The sequence below is a fragment of the Sceloporus occidentalis genome, unplaced genomic scaffold, assembly GCF_023333645.1.
Source record: "Sceloporus occidentalis isolate IW3139 unplaced genomic scaffold, rSceOcc1.0.p SCAF_21, whole genome shotgun sequence".
NCBI classification, from domain to species: Eukaryota; Metazoa; Chordata; class Lepidosauria; order Squamata; family Phrynosomatidae; genus Sceloporus; species Sceloporus occidentalis.
This window is the reverse complement of record NW_028317001.1, coordinates 14854889-14872367: the sequence shown is the minus strand read 5'-3', so window position 1 is coordinate 14872367 and position 17479 is coordinate 14854889. Positions and strand designations below refer to the sequence as shown.

General features: G+C 40.9%; 1 protein-coding gene across 1 annotated transcript; it reads left to right on the top strand.

Moving 5' to 3' along the window:
- The first annotated feature begins 152 nt into the window (after positions 1-152).
- LOC149301660 (uncharacterized) lies at positions 153-16828 on the top strand. Its single transcript, XM_089484261.1, has 5 exons — positions 153-607; positions 3272-3437; positions 6192-6312; positions 8008-8403; positions 16749-16828. The coding sequence occupies exons 2-5, from the start codon at positions 3366-3368 to the stop codon at positions 16826-16828; spliced, it is 669 nt and encodes a 222-aa protein (XP_089340387.1). The 5' UTR covers positions 153-607; positions 3272-3365.
- Positions 16829-17479: the final 651 nt, after the last annotated feature.

Below are 17479 nucleotides of genomic sequence, written 5' to 3'. Positions count from 1 at the left end.
GCCTTGGGGTCTGAGGAAGGGAGTCAGGGACTCAGGGCCAGTAGGGAGGCTGGCAGTGTTGCCAACAAGCCTCGAAGATAATTCCCCAAACATTTGGCCAAAACTCCCCAAATACTTATTTCAAATCTCAAAATTACCATTAAAACCAATCACCAAAATCACACCAAAGGCTCTGAAAAGTGCCCATTTTGGTTTGAAAGTCACCAGATTGGCAACACTGGCCTGGGCTTTGGGGGCTGGGAGAGAGAGGTGGGGAAAGAGACCCTCCCTTTGGGCCCTAGCTGGGGAGGGTCCACCGGTCCTTGCCTCCCCCTTTGCGAAAGGAGACCCCCTCAGCCCCCTGGACTCACTCCTGCCTCTCATTCCCAGGGCTGGGACTCAGAGGAGTTTCCTAGGCATTGTCACCTTCTGCCCTCCATGGCCATTGGCACTGACCTTTCCCCATTGCCTTCCCTCCCTCAGCCCTTGGACCTCCTCCTCCTTCGCACTCAGAGCAACCCTTCTCTACGGCTGAGGAGACGGCCTCTGACCCAGGGAAGCTCCAGCCATAAAGGACCGAAGGAGAGGCATTTCTGGGGCTGCAGAAGTCTGTGTCTTTGTACTGAAGGTAGGCATTTATTCCTGGAGCTGAAAGAGGACTTTGTTTAAATGTTTCAGTCCAGGATTGTGTGAAAGGGTTGCAGCTGAGAGAATGGTCCCATGCTTTGCAGACATAAAGTCCCAAATTCAGTCTCTGGCAGCATTGTCTTCCCAGAAAGAGGAAGTGAGATTTCCAGACCCCAGACACACAGTACGCCAGTGAGTCAATTGTGTGGGGACTGTGTGTGTACGTGTTGTTTACTAGAGATTTGTGAGGTATTTGTTTCACTAGATTTATAAAATGAATTTACATAGGTCTTCACATCCCAAAAATGAGCATAATCCAGGATGCAATCGTCCCTCATAACCCTATACAGAAGAAGCAATGGAAATACAGAATAAACTTAAATATCTAAAGGAAAGTGATAACATATTAAACATCTTAAATATAACTGAATATTTTGAAAGGCAGAACGAAGAAAACTTGCACTAATCTTTGTCAATTTCGAATAAACCTTCGATAACATAGGATGGGATATGTTATTTGCGACACTTGAAAAAATCAGAATAGGAGCTTCTTATTTAAGATGGATAAAGGCAATGTATAAAGATCAAAGAGCCAAACTAATTGTTAACTATAAAGAAACAGAAGAATTTGAGATTTCTAAAGGTACAAGGCAAGCTTTTCCACTTTCACCCCTTTTGTTCATTCTGATCCTTGAAGCACTGAATAATAGGATAAGATTAGAAAATAAGATCAATGGAAATAAACATTAAAATACGTTGAGTTTAAAATGAGAGTCTTTGCAGACGACATTTGTTTATTCCCTGGAGAACCCAGAAAAGAGCACAAGAGAATTGATGGATGTAATAGTGGAATTGGAATATGTTTCAGGACTAAAAGGAAACAGAGACAAAACAACATTAATAACAAAAAATATGGGGAAAAGGAAGAAGAAATCCTGGAAGAAATTAGTGGATTTATAGTAGGAAAGAAAGTTAAATATCTAGGAATAAATTTAACAAATAAAAACTCAGATCCATTTCAGAATAACTATGAGACACATGGAAGGAAATCAGAAAAGACCTAGAAAAATGGGGGAAACTACACTTATCGCTATTAGGAACAATATCACTGATCCAAATGAGTTTCCTTCCTGAAATACTGTTTCTGTTCCAAGCGATACCCATCATCCAGAATGAAAAACCCTTGAATCTATGGCAAAAGGAAATCTCAAAATTTATTTGGAATTAAAAAAGAGCCAGGATAAAAACGAAAATACTTTGTGATGACAAAAGTAGAGGAGGGCTGGGTTTGCCAAACTCAAAACTTTATGATGCTGCTTGTTGTTTAGTTTGTATTAGAGAATGGGTTTTGTTAGAGAATGAACAGTTGTTATGTCTGGAGGGTGAACATTTAAGATTTGGGTGGCATGGATACCTAATTTATGGTAAAGAGAAAGTTCATAAAGAAAGCAGAAATCATTTAGTAAGAAAAGCTCTTTTGAAGATCTGGGGGAAAAACAAGTGTAGAATATGTTCAAAAAATTACCTTTATGGTTTTTGCCGCATGAGGCTCTTTTCGGGAGGAAAAGTATCCAGAAAACTAAATGGTTGAGATACAAGGATGTACTGAAAGAATCGCAAGGAAAACTAGAGATCAAAACACAAGAAGAACTTAAAGAATCAGGCCTAGATTGTCACTGGTATCTTTATCATCAAATGAGGGAGAGGTTTAAAATAGATGTGAAATTAGAAGGAATACAAAATGCAAAATGGGAATTGTGGAAGCCATGCTCCATGTTCATTCCATGCCTGATGAGAGCGTTGGGTGCGAGGCATTGGAGAAGCCTCCAGCTGTGTTTCTCTAGCCAGAAGCCAAAGGAAGACCTTCTCTGAGGGCCACTGGGGAGGTCAGGAGGTTTCAGCAGAGGATGCGCTCATTTCACATCTAGCTACAGGGACATAGCCAGGGTCCTCTCCCATTCCCCATCCCCTGACCCCCCTCCACTCTCACAAGGCATGGAGTGTCAGGACCATGGTGAACAGGTCTGAGGAAATGACATGCATGTGGCCACTAGGTGGAGCTGTTGTGGAAGGCATTGACAGCTCTAGTGGCAGTTAGATGTGTCAGCATTTAAACAGTGCATCACTGGAATGTTGATGCAACTGTCAACTGTCATTCTCAACTGTCACTGAGGAAGGGTCAGACAGTGTGTGCCTCAGAGTGGGTTGTTACTGGTGTGGATGGTGGAGGGTGTCAATGTATATAGTGTTGTACACAATGGAACCTCTTATAGGAATAAAAGCCTCATCTGAGAGAAGATTACAAGGTCTCTTTGCTCAGTGAGAAAGCGACAGGTGTTTCTTCAGCTCACAAGCTACTGACTACAGTCAAGGTGGAGAATCTGGCACCATACGTTAATGTGTTGCCTCACATGCTGCACAACATAGCAACGTCAAAAGTGTTTTAACATGGAGTATCTGTTGTGTAAGGGAGCTGCAGTGAATCTATGCTAGGTCCAGGGGGCTTTGTTTGGTGAAGAGGGAGGAAGGGGATGCTCACCTCTACATCGGCCCAAAGGAGGCATATGTCACCTGCGTATCTTACTAGCAGCATGCTGTTCTCTGTGTCTTTGAGTGATGCAGGGTTTCTTGACAAATCAAGCCTAAATCTAGTCTCTTTTCTCAGGAACTTCATCTCAGTCTCCTTCTACACAGCTTTGGGGCATATTTTGCTGGAAGAGATCCAAGTGCAGGGCCACCAGGATCCCCCTTCCCACCTAATGGCCAACAGAGAAGCCAAGCAGAGGGAGTTGGGCTCCAAGAGAAAGAGGCTGTCGAAATACAACTCTTTGGTGAGTTGCCATCCTGACTATTAGTTTCATTTGTGTCACTGCTGGGCCAGCTCATGAAAACAAGTGGAGAACATATTGTCCCAGTTTGGCAGTAAAACTCCTGGTAATCCTCTGTCACCCCACTTTTTCAGGGGCTTTCAAAAATGTCCCTGTTTCTCTCTCCTCCTCCCACTTTCCCCCTTCTCCTCAACTCATTTCAGTTGCTGCAAAATGACTTCCAAGGAGTTTGCACCCCATCAACTAAAAAGGGGGGAGAGGAGAGGAGAGAAGTAGCAAGTGTCTTCCCTTGCTGCGAGACTGAGCCAAAAGCAAATTGCTGTGCCCTTCCTAGGTTGTGTGATCTTCCTCATAAACAACTTTGGCCACCCTCTCCACCTTCTGGTGTTGCTTGTGCACATGTGCATTGCTTTTCCTGTCTGTGAAATGTTGGGGATATGGCAGACCATCTCTGAATCTAAATTGGGGGTGGGCCCAGTGGCCCTCAAGTCCAGAGTCCTCCCCAGAACTGTTTTTTAAAAATGACATTTGCCTCTGAAATTTGGCAAGAAATGTCTAAATGCACCATAATTATTTTGTGGCTAAATAGACTATATGTGTTGGGATAGTCAGTATCCGAATCCATCCTCAGTATCCCAGCCATGCCCTAAATAATATTTATTTATTATATTGTATATTAAATTGAAAATATTCGAGTCAAACTGGATCTCAAAGGCAATAGCTTTTTTGCATACGTCTGGTATGATGGGAACAAACGTGACAAAGTCTTTAATGAACATCTATTGAGGAAAACTGGCTAATTGTGAACAAATGTTTTACATTGGACTTCCACTTTGGGTTTCCCCACAGGATGCTTTTTTAGGCCAATGGGGAAAAGATCAGAAATGGATAAGGTACAGAGACATATTAACTCATGATAATGAAGGAAATGTTATATTAAGATTAAAGGAAGAAACCATAACTAAAATAGGCCATATGAATTGGTTGAATTATATTCAACTTAAAGAAGGAATCATAGAATTGTAGAGTTGGAAGAGACCACAAAGGCCATCAAGTCCAACCCCTGCCATGCAGGAATTCACAATCAAAGCATGCCCAACAGTATGCAAAGGAATCTTGTATCACCTTGAAACCAACTAAAAGGAAGAGATTCGCAACATGAACCTTCATGGCCTTGTGCCCAATTCATCATGCGCATGATAGACCTTGTCACAATAGGTCTACCAAGCCAGATTTACAAAGGATAAGAGTTTATTTGGTTTTGAGAAAGAATATAATGAATATTAATGAAAGAAGATGAAAAAAATTATGTAAAATATATAACATCTTACTGAAAAGATCCCTTGAAGAAGTGGAAATTAATGATTCTATGATAAAATGGGCACAAGAGTTGGGATCCAATTTAGGCTTCGAAAAATGGGGAAAAGCTAGATTAAAAACAAAAAAAATTACTGTTGCACAAAAAAAAAGAAAATTATTTTAAAATTCTAAATAGATGGTATCAAACTCGATTATAAATTAAAGGATAACTGGTGTTGGACATGCCAAAAAGAAATGGGTACATATTTGCATATGTGGTGGCAATTCACATATATAAAGTCATTTTGGGTGAAGATTCATTTGGAAATAAAGTTAATATTAAAAAATGATTTTGAGTTCAGACCAGAAATATATCTGTTAAGCAAGACGTCATTACTAGACCCAGAGGAAGAAAGGAAATATTGGGAAATATTATTATACTTAATATCGGCTGCAAGAAGGATAATAGCATAGAACTGGAAATTACCTATAATAAACCCACAAATAGAGACTTGGCAAAACGAAAAACAGGAATTGAAAGATCTAGACCAGGGGTACGCAACCTTTTTGAGCTGGGGGACAGGTTGCTGTCCCTCAGACAACTGGGGGGACGGAGCCAAAAAATAAATAATTAAATAATTTTTTTTAAAAAAATAAATATATATATAAACCGGGACAAATGTAGGACAAATTTTTCAAATGGAGGACACTTTTTTAAAAAAAAAAATATTGAGCTCATGCAAAAAAATTGCTGATTTTTTTAAAAAATGTTAATATAAATGCATGTTTCTGAGGCTTCTATAGACAATTGCCCCCCCTTACCCCCCCTCGCCCGCCTCCTCCTGATAGGCCAAAGGCCCCACACCCTCACGCGAGAGGCCAAAGGCTCCAGCGGCAATCGGAGGCAGGACCGGGCTGGGGCTGGTCCCAAGGCCTTGCTGGGCCGCATCCGGCCCGCGGGCCGCAGGTTGCCTACCCCTGATCTAGACAGATTAACAGCATTAATAAACAAGAAAAATATGGTTAAAAGGGAAAGGATTGGGAAGCTATAAGACTTTATTTAGTGGCTGCTCACTAAGGAGAGCTACAAGAAACAAAACCTTTTTATTCATACCTAGCGATAAGGGAATAAGATTTTGTATTAAAAGATAAAATTATACAGTTTCTTGTGGAGAGTTATCAGGTAAAAGCCTAATATATAACAGATTTATAGCTTGTTGATATATGTTTTTGTTTATCTTGTTGTAAAAATGCAAGCTTTGTAAATATATATATATATATATATATATAATCATAAAATGAAAAAAAAAAAGGCAGTAGCTGTTTTCTTGCCAACAGAATTTAAAGTTTATTTCCTGGACTGAATTCTGAAGCGATCAAATAATATTTGGATGCACCATGTGCTTTCCTCCCCTTTTGCTTAGTCACTCTCTGGATGAGGGCTATTTTCTATTTCAGGTGACCTTTGCAGATGTGGCAGTATATTTCTCCGAGGATGAATGGAATCTGTTGACAAAGAAACAGAAACATTTGTACAATTATGTAATGATGGACAATTATGAGAATGTGGCTTCTGTAGGTAAGGAACCTGAATCCATTGCTCTTTCTATAACGACTGAGGGCCCTTTCATACTATATTATCATGTCGCTATGGTTCCACTAGAATTGTAGAATCATAGAGTTGGAATAGACCACAAGCGCCATCCAGTTCAACCCCCTTCTGCCATGCAGGAATACACATTCAAATCACCCCCATGAGATGGCCACCCAGCCTCTCTTTAAAGACCTCCAAAGAAGAGGACTCCATCAAACTCTAAGGGAGTATATTCCACTGTCAAAGAGCTCTTACTGTCACAAAGTTCCTGCTAATGTTTAGGTGGAACCTCTTTCCCTGTGTCTTGCATCCATTGTGGTGTCTTTTTCTCTGTAGCTGAAAAAAAGCAAGGCTGCTCCTTGCACAACATGACACCCTTTCAACTATTTAAACATAGATATCATATCCACTCTTTATCTTCTTTTCTCCAGGCTAAACATAACCAGCTCTCTAAGCTGCTCCTAATAGAGCCTGATGTTTTCTAGACCCTTCACCACTTTGGTTGCCCTCCTTTGGACATGCTCCAATTTGTCAACATCCTTTTTGAATTTTGGGGCCTAGAACTGGACACAGGATTATTCCAAGTGAGGTCTGGCCAAAGCAGAACAGAGTGGCACTATTACTTCCCTTGATCTAGAAACTATTCTTGTACAGTGGAACCTCGCCATACGCGGGGGATCCGTTCCGGATCCCGCCGTGTATGGCAATTTCCGCCTATGCTCAAGCCCCATTGTAAACAATGGGGCTCGTGCACGGCGGTACGGAGGTGCGCGGGGCGCAACAGGCATGCGCACCCATTCAACTGAATGGGACGCGCCGCCCCTTGCGCCCTGCGCGTGCGCTGCGGCTTGAGCACATATGCTCAAGGCCGTGTATTGCACGCCCGCCTATGGCGAGGTTCCACTGTATTGATGCAGCCTAGAATCACATGGGCCTTTTTAGCTGCCGCATCACACTGTTGTCCCATGTTCAACTTGCAGTCTACTAGGAGTCATAGATCCCTTTCAAGCCTAGTTTAATTGTGATAGCAACATCCTGTAGAATATTTGAATCTGTATTTCAGTGAGGCACTATTGCTCTCCAGTTTCTAAGGATTCTAAAAACTCCATCCTAAACTGCCAATTCTAGGATTTTGTGGGAAGGAAGCATGGAGATTAATGCTTTTCTCACCCAAATGGTATTCAGCACATCCCTGAGCAACTTTCCTACCTTTTTTTGACCCCTCTTCCATCCTTTTAATGCTCTGTAGAGTCTTCCTGGGGGAAAGACCTCCTTGGGCCTGCAATGGCTCAGAGAGGGCCCAGTAGTGGCAAAATGGCCTCCACTTCCCCAAATGGATTCTGTGGGATGTTGAAGGGCAAAATATTATTTCATTGCCCCTAGGCAATACAATGTGGGGTTGCCCCTGAGATCTCCTCCAAACCCCATCAGTAGTCCATGCCTGTCTTATATATGTTTTAAGGCTGTTTTAAGGCTGCTCCCTGGCACTTGACCCTCACCAAAATTGGAGTCCAGGTCCCAGCCCCCTTACTCTGCCTTTGCCAATGAGTTATTGGAATGTGACTCCAACTTACTTTAATATCAATTAGGGAGGAGTAAACATAGGGCTAAATCTTGGGCTAACACTTTCCTCTGTTAACTCTGATATTCAGTATTATCTGTCATTATCCTTCTTTACAGAAGAACTTGTCAGTCATGGGAGAGTCCACACACCAGAAAAGCCATACAAATGCCAGCATTGTGGGAACTGTTTTTCTTTTAAGTCGAACCTACTGACACACCAAAGAATCTACAAAGGAGAGAAGCCATACAAATGCCTGCATTGTGGGAACTGTTTTTCTCAGCACTCAAACCTACTGACACACCAGAGAATCCACACAGGAGAGAAGCCATACAAATGCCTGCATTGTGGGAACTGTTTTTCTCAGCACTCAAACCTACTGACACACCAGAGAATCCACACAGGAGAGAAGCCATACAAATGCCAGCATTGTGGGAAAGGTTTTTCTCAGAAGGCACACCTAGTGATACATCAGAGAGTCCATACAGGAGAGAAGACATACAAATGCCAGCATTGTGGGAAAGGTTTTTCTCAGAAGGCACACCTAGTGATACATCAGAGAGTCCATACAGGAGAGAAGACATACAAATGCCAGCATTGTGGGAAATGTTTTTCTTTTAAGTCGAACCTAGTGAGACACCAGAGAATCCACACAGGAGAGAAGCCATACAAATGCCAGCATTGTGGGAAATGTTTTTCTCTGCAGTCACACCTAGTGATACACAAGAGAATCCACACAGGAGAGAAGCCATACAAATGCCAGCATTGTGGGAAAGGTTTTTCTGGGAAGTCAAACCTAGTGAGACATCAGAGAGTCCACACAGGAGAGAAGCCATACAAATGCCAGCATTGTGGGAAAGGTTTTTCTGGGAAGTCAAACCTAGTGACACATCAGAGAATCCACACAGGAGAGAAGCCATACAAATGCCAGCATTGTGGGAAATGTTTTTCTTGGAGGTCAGGCCTATTCAGTCACCAGAGAGGCTACACAGGAGAGAAGCCACACAAACCCAAGCAGTGAAGAAACATTATTTTTGTAAATAAGAAATACAAAAATATTTATTCAATCCAGCGGTGCTAAAAGGCCCTTATGATTTATATCTACAAGTTTTCTGTCCATACGCCTGTGTATGTTTTAAAGTTATGTTTTGTTAACTTTAGTTTTTAATTGCTACTAGTAAAGATAATTGCTTTGGGTTATAAAATTGGCAGGGGATTGTGGGTCGTGGTTTAGGTTAGTTAGATGGGGTGCTGGGATTTGTTGCAGCTAACTAGAATACCAATGATAGCATTCAAAATTTGTGGGATGTTGGCCGACAAAAGTTGGGGACCGGTAGTAACACAAAGGGAGCAAGCTTCTTCGAATGTCTGGGGCAGGGAGAGATTGTGCGTGTGAGAAGGATGGCAAAGTGGGGCTGGTAAATAGTGGAGGATAGATGGTGGGAATTGTAGGTGGGGGCTAGGTTTGGTAGAAGGTTGAGTTTTAGGTTTAGGGTTTTCAATATATTCTTTGGCTTGGGGAGGGCACTTCTGGCTTAAAAAGTGAATTTCTGACTATGTGTTTTCAATAAAGTTCTTTGCTATTTCAACACACTGGACTTGTGAATTTGCACAAAACTGACCCGTTCTTCTGTCTTCAGTCGTCAGCTCCATTCCCAACCATAAGAACAGAGGAGGCAAACACACATACATCTATATATATCTATATATATCTATATACCTACAGTATACACAGAGAGACTATTTCCAAAGCAGAACCTTTCTTTCCTGCCTTTCCTGGGCTCCATTGCAGCCTCTTCAAAATCTCTTCGAAGGAAGGAAGAAAAAAAGGAAGAAAGGAAGGAAGGAAGGAAGGAAGGAGGGGCTGCTGAACCCCTGCCGAACTCATTCCCTTCCCTCAAAAGCCGACAGTGGAATAAACAGCAGCATCAGGAATTATTTGATAAATAAGCAAGGCCTTTTTAGCTGCCGTATCACACTGTCGACTCATGTTCAATTTGTTGTCTACTTGGAATCCTAGATCTGACCTGACTTGCCTCGTAAAATTCATTGCATGGCTCTCACTAAAGACAAAGGTCTGTGTCCCATTGTATCCAGCCTCCTTAGTGGCTTCCATTCTAGTGGGACAGTGAATCCATTTTGGTTTTAATCATGACTGTCCAAGGCATTGAATTTATTGGGGGGAAGAGCGTTCAGTAAAAAGTTGGCGGTGGATTTACTGTTCCCCTGCCCTGACCTCTGTGACTCTCCTTGCAAGACAGCCAGATGCGAACATGCTGCCCAACTCTAAAACACATGGAAAGTGCATGAGGCTTCTTCTGTACCTTGTCAGTTAGTTCCAGGTCATCGTCTGATTCTATGAGATCCATGTTCCTGTAGCCATGCCAGTAAGATCCCAGCGGCAAATGTGAGTCATCCTCCAATCCGCATTCAACATCCAAATGGCTGCTTTGACTCCGTAGGTCAGAGAAAACCTGTCCATTTGAACAAAGAGTAGAAAGATGAGCTGGTGCCCCTTTTCCATATTGCGTCTTTTCTCCTAAGGCCAAGAACCTATTGCATAAAAGTGTCCCAGACTCACTTGGATCCCTTCCTCTGGGTCAGAAAGAATTGTCTGGTTCACGATCGCCGTCTCTTCTTCATTTCGCATGATGCCTTTCTCATTCATCTTAAGGCCAGACAATTTTGTGGAGGGATCTTTCTTCTTTCCAAGTCCTTTGTCTGGAGAAGATTTTTTTTAAAGGATAAGAACAGTCTAACAAATAAATACAATTTTACCTCAGCAAATTAAGTGAAACTAAGGAGAAGCATCATAGGATCTATCAGGAAGAACTCTCTTCATCATGTAAACTTTTAGCAGGATCGCTAGTGGTCAAGTTGAAGGCAGTTCTTCATTAGTCTGTGTTCAAAGGATGTTTGTCATAGGCCACCTCCACCATAAAACTGTGGATGAAAAGCCCACCAGCCTCTATGCCTAGAAAAGAAATTTGGGGCACCTTCCTGGAAGGATTTTTCTTGAACTGCCTCCCAAATAATACGTCTTCTGTGAAAGATTACAAGCCTTGTGTTTTTCATGAGCAAAGCTGTGTCTAAGCATTGCCATGGAAGAGGTTCATACATTTCTAAATGGGGTTGAGAAAGTGGAAGGAGTCACAGTTTTCTCCTTCTCTCTTCTTGCTTGATCTTGGGGTCATTTAGTGGAGATGGGAAATTCAGGACAGACAACAGCAAAACAAAAACCACATTTCACACAGTTCATGTAAACTTTGACAGACTGTGACTTCCATATTTTTGGGGCATTGAATTTCCTCCAGGTTTTCATCCATGGGGCTGGAGCCCATTTCCAAAATAGAGTCAGCACCAGAGAGAGCTCAGACTAAAAGACAGAGCAGATTCACCAACCCACTAACATGGAAGTCTCCATTCACTACTGTCTATAAGATATAACTCCAAGCCATTGTCCTCCAATGTCCTCTTTCCCTCCCAGTTAACATTTGTAGATTATCCCTTGCAGATCTTGGAGAACGAACTTCCAACCGAAGGAAGAGCAATATCCTTATTTTACTAGTATGTGTTCTTTTTTAAACAACGCTTTTGTTCATTCTTTATTTTGTATCCTAAGCCACCTTGAGACCCATCCATGGGAGAAAGGTGGGATGAAATTTAATAGATAACACAACCATACAGTTCAAAGAATGTACAATAGGAATGGATGAATAAGAAGGATGCTTTCAGGTGAGATCAACCAGTCCAACTTGTGATGCCTTCACAAAGCAGGAGTAGGTTCCACTGTAAAAAAGATAGTACTCAAAACACTAACATAAAATAGGAAACAGGCAAACTAACCCAGAGAAATGCTCTTGTCCTGAGGTCTCTCCTCCTTCTCTCAGCCTCAACTGACTCAACTCCCTCCTTGGCCAAGATTCTCAGTTCTTTCCAGGGAAACCAACCAAAGAAACACATTCTCCTTGGTTCCATCTGACCACTTCTCCATGAGTCCAATTACATGGGTTGCATTTCTCTTAATAGGATGATTTCAATTGCTTTTTTAACCTTTCACAGTCAGCTCTCAGTATCCACAGATTCTGCATCTCAATATATCCCCCAAAAGCCAACCTTGATTTTGCCATTTTATGTAAGGCACATCATACTACAACGCCAATGTTTGTAATAGGACTTGAACATCCATGGATTTTGGTTACTAAGTGGGCTCCTGAAACCAAACCTCAGCAGATACTGAGGTCAAACTGTAAATAATGTTCAAATTCTTTTTACTTTCAGAATAAACAACCATACAATCAATAAAATTACAATTCAAACATACATCACACTTGTTCTTATTTTTGTTCTTATTATTACCATATAAATCTTTCTCCTTCCTACCTCCTTTATTCTTTAAACCACATGTGAAGACTAAATAGAGTGCAGAGGCTGAGGGAATAATTTCTATCTATGAAAGGTAGCCGGGGTATCGGTATCAATAACTGTGTCAGTGACAGTGAAAAGCCCTAATCTGGAAAGGCCTGCCAAAAGAGATCCATTTTAACAGCCTTTTAAAAGGCTTCTAAGGTGGTGATGTGACGGATCTCTTCCAGCAGGTCATTCCAAAGACTAGGAGTGGCAGAATTAAAGGTCCTCTGGGTTGTTGTATCCCAGGGGTAGGCAACCTTTTTGAGCCAGGGGCCAGGTTGCTGTCCCTCAGAAAACTAGGGAGCCAAAGCCAAATAAATAAATAAATAAATAAATAAATAAAAAATTTTTAAAAAAAATTAATTAAATAAATAAACTGGGACAAATGTAGGACAAAATTTTCAAATGGAGGACGCTTTTTAAAAATGGAGGACACGCAATAAAAATTGCTGATTTTTAAAAAAATGTTAATATACATTTATGTTTCGGAGGCTTCTATAGTCAATTGCCCTTCTTGCCCACCGCTTGCCACCCTTGCCTGCCGCTTGCCCCCCCTTGCCCACCTCCCCCTGATAGGCCAAAGGCCCCACGCCCTCACGCGAGAGGCCAAAGGCTCTGGTGGCAATCGGCAGTGGGACCAGGTGGGGGCCAGTCCCAAGGCCTTGCCGGGCCGCATCTGTCCCGTGGGCCGCAGGTTGCCTACCCCTGTTGTAGCCAATCTAGCCTTCTTGGGCTTCAGGAGACTTTTTCCAGTGCGAGAGGATTGTGTGGAAGAAGGCTCTCCTGCAAGTAGTCAAGACCCAAGCCATGAAGGGCTTTAAAGGTTACAACCAAAGCGTTCGATTCTGTTAGGTGGGATTTCATGTTTTGCTTACTAAAAATTATGAACATGGGAAATAACTTTGTGAGTAATGTGGAGGAAATATATTCTAAACAAACGGCAAGATTAATATTAAATGGGGAACAATCAGAAGATTTTGATATTAAGAGAGGAACAAGGCAAGGCTGCCCCCTCTCCCCCCTCCTGTTTATTATAATACTGGAATATTTGTTAAATAATATTAGGAGAAATAAAGAAATCAGAAGATTTAGAGTAAAAGGAAGAGAACTTAAAATACAAGCGTTTGAGGAGGACTTGTTGGTTATAGTGGAGGAAGCCCTCCGTCATGTGGAAAGTTTGATGAAGGAAATAAATGTGTTTGGCAGGTTATCTGGCATTAATATAAATAGAGAAAAGTCTAAAATAATCACTAAAAATATGACTAATATTGAGAAAGAAATATTGCATAAAAACGGGATGTGAAGTGACTAAAAAGGTCAGATATTTGGGAATATATATTTCGGATAATAATATGAATCTATACGATAATAATTACAAAGACATGTGGAGTAACATCAAGGGAAAATTAAATGAATGGAAGTATCTAAATCTATCGTTACTGGGAAGAATTAACGCTATTAAAATGTCAGTCTTACCTAAGATTCTGTATCTTTTTTCAAATTGACCAATTAATATTAATAATAAAACGTTAGATCAATGGAATAAAGATTTAAAGAACTTCATTTGGAAGGGGGCAAAGCCAGAATTAAATGGAACTGTTTGAAGGAAAGCAAAGAAAATGGAGGATGTGCGCTCCCTGATCTTAAACTGTATAAACAAGCCTGCAATCTGAGCTGGTTGGAGGAGTGGATTAGACTAAAAGATAAAGATATATTAAATTGGGAGGGTGCGGATCTTAGGTATGGCTGGCACGGATATCTTTGGTATGGTTAATAGAGACTTCTATAATAATCCGATAAGGAGGGCCCTGATGAACACATGGAAACTAATCAAAAATAAGTTTTATATAAATGTGCCGGCATGGGTTTCAACTCAGGAAGCCTTCGCTAACAGATGGGATAGGCAAGATGAATGGATAACATATAAGGACCTGCTTGATGTTAAAGATGGTAAGGAAATATGTATTAAAACTAGGGATGTGCTTTCAGGAGAACGGAAAAATCTAAATTGGTTTAGTTATTAACAAATAAAAATGAGATTTGATAATGATAAGAAAGTAATTGGAATTGAGACAAAATTATCAGAATTAGATAAACTTCTTTTGGAAAATGAGGAAAAAAAGATAACTAAATATTATAATATTTTAAGGCAAAGAGACTTAGGCCTGTTCCAGACTGCCAAAATAAAGCTGCTTGGGGTCTCTTTGGAGGTATGCTATTTGAATGATGCTTGGGTCCTAAGAGTCCAGAGGTCGCGCCAAAGCCACACTCCATTCCTAAGCACAGGAGTGCAGCTTTGATGCAGCTTCCAGATTCTTTGGATGCATGCATCATTTAAACAGCATGCCTCCAAAGAGACCCCAAGCAGCTTTATTTTGGCAGTCTGGAACAGGCCTTAGAGATGGAACCGATCAATCAATACATGGTGGATTGGGCCAGGGACTTTGGAAGAGAAATCCCCATGGAGGCATGGGAAATGGCGTGGAAAAGGACAAATGGTTTCACAAAATGTTTGGATTATAAGGAGAACTTCATTAAGATCAGTCACAGATGGTATTATATCCCGGCAAGATTGAAAAGAATGTTTAAATTAGAGAGTGATAAATGTTGGCAATGTCAAAAGGAAAAGGGGTCAATGGTGCACATGTGGTGGGGATGTGAAAAGATAAAACCTTTCTGGAACAATATACATGATATAATCCAACAGGTATTTAATATTAGTTATAAAAAGAAACTGGAGATTTATTTACTAAATATGACTTATTTTGTGAAAAGAGAAGATGAAAGAAGATATTGGAAAATAATTTTATATATGATAACGTCAGCGAGATTAATCATAGCTAAACATTGGAAAGACTCTGAAGAGCTGCAAACTGAGGAATGGTTGTCAAAATTAAATAACATCAAGCAGTTAGATTTGATCTCATATAGACTTGACGAGGATAAAAAAGAGAAAATGCAACTGGAATGGGAAAAAATAATGTTATTTTTGCAAAAAAGATGGGGTTTGGAGGAAAGACTGGTCGAATGGATAATATAAATGAATGTAGGTCACTATTAAAGAAATATTTGTGTGTGAAGTGGAAAACGAAATATTTATGACCAGGGAAATATAAAGCTCTTTTGGTTTTTCTTAACAAGGCTACAGATAGTTAAAGATGTTGGGAGAATACATAAAAGACTATGCAACACAAATTGTTTGGCTTCTTTTTATTTTTCACCTCTTTAAGGGTTGTATATAAGATTAGCAAGAAGGTATATAGAAAGATGTTAGTAGTATAAAGAAGATTTGCAAAGACAGGAAGTTATTAAAAAGTTTTTTTTTGATTGATGTGAACAAAAGTTTTTTGTTGGATGTGAAACAGTAAATAGATACTGTGTAATATTGAAGTATTGCTACAATGTAATATTGTTCAATATGGTTTATTGTGTAATAATATGCTATGTAGTATTTTTTTCTATGTAAAATTAATAAAAAAATAATTAAAACAAATAAATAAAGGTTACAACCAACACCTTGTATCTTGCCTGGAAACTAATGGGCAGCCAGTGGAGGGATTTAAGATCCGGTGTAATGTGGGCAGTTCTAGAAACTACAGACTACAAATTCCATGATTTCACAGGATGTTGCTATAATAATTAAATTAGAACCAGTGTTGCATGCAATGTAGCTTTCTAGAGCACTTGCCCCCATTCTATAGGAAGGGCAATGGGTCCTTACCCACAGAGGAAACATTTTCATAGGTTTCCATCATCACCTCGTTGTACAGAAATGTCTGCTTTGGACTCAAGAGTGGCCATTCCTCCTCTGTGAAGAACACTGCCACATCTCAAAAGGTAATCTGCAATAGAAAATAGCCTTTGCTGAAAGACAGAGGATTGTAAATAACAGCCCCATTGCTTCCTAGTCAGTCAAAGTCCCAATGGCTCCACCACGAAAAGGGAGGTCTGGACACTAACCTTTCCGGAGGTCTCCTTTCCTCCAGTTTCTTCCACAAAGGAGGAATTGAGGGTCATTTCTCTTCTCTCCCTTCCTTTGGAAGCATCTTGGTTCTTTCCACACCTGCAGAAAATACAAAGTGTTTTTATGTGCACACATTTATGCAATCTTTCATGGACCACTGAAAATACAATTCAACAGCGTTAAGGGCAAATCAAACCTGAACCTCCCCTAAAATTCAAAATAAATCCATTGGAAAGCAGGATATAAATTAGTGATTATATTATTATTATTATTATTATTATTATTATTACTTTTATTAGTCTCGTCTCCAAACCCTCAGAGAGAGAATCTAGTGAATGCTGAAATACTAAGACAGTTCACTGGGCCTTTCGGGGCGTAGAGACCAGCATCATTAGCCGGAATGAGGGCGAAGATGGCGTCTGCACAGCACACTCCCTGACTCTTCACGCATGCTGGTTTGACGCTGCACACTGCACCACATTGCAGGTGACGACACAGTGTTCCTCTGGCGCTACATCCAGATGACGCAGTGCCAAAGGAGTGCAGAAAAGTCACACCATTGGTGAATATGGCACTTTCCCCCCGGCACAGAAAGGGGCTCCTTTTTGCACCACGGAAAGGCTACATCAGGGCCACAGCGTAGCCTTATCATAATGCAAAAAGGAGTTGCAAAAAGCAGCATGTTTGCCCTGGCCCTGATCTGGCGCTAAAAGGGGCAGTTTGTACATCCCCTTAATTTCCAGAAAATAGGGCTAGGATTGGAGTCTTAGGGTTGGCCCCAGCCTTCATCACTCCCAAAGAGGTCAATAGGAGGAGGGCTGGGTAGGGCTCATGTGTCTGATTGATTTTAATGGGTCTATTTTTTATTTTTTTCTTAAAATAAGCTACATAAAATCATACTGTATAGATAGACAGCAATAACAACAACAACCCAATAAGAACCATAGCAATCACAATATTAAATGTCTATATTTAATGTTTCCCATTGCCTTCTTCTAAGGCTGAGAGAGTGTGACCCAGTCATCCAGTGAGTTTCTGTGTTGGAGCTGAGATTCAAACCCTGATCTCCAAAGTCATAGTTCCACTATGCTCAAACCACTAGGTGACATTGGCTCCTACAACATGGACATCGTTTCACTGGGCCATTGTATGTCATGGACTTGGCCCAGCTTCCTCATCCATGGAGGTCAGCCTGAGATCACAATGGGATAGTCTCA

What these genes read in the sequence shown, in the direction of transcription:
- LOC149301660 (XM_089484261.1), top strand. Translation starts at nt 3,366, where the DNA reads ATGGCCAACAGAGAAGCCAAGCAGAGGGAGTTGGGCTCCAAGAGAAAG. An exon ending in TGAGAATGTGGCTTCTGTAG is followed by an intron (nt 6,313 to 8,007) that starts GTAAGGAACCTG and finishes CCTTCTTTACAG; the next exon opens with AAGAACTTGTCAGTCATGGG. An exon ending in GACATACAAATGCCAGCATT is followed by an intron (nt 8,404 to 16,748) that starts GTGGGAAAGGTT and finishes ACCACATTGCAG; the next exon opens with GTGACGACACAGTGTTCCTC.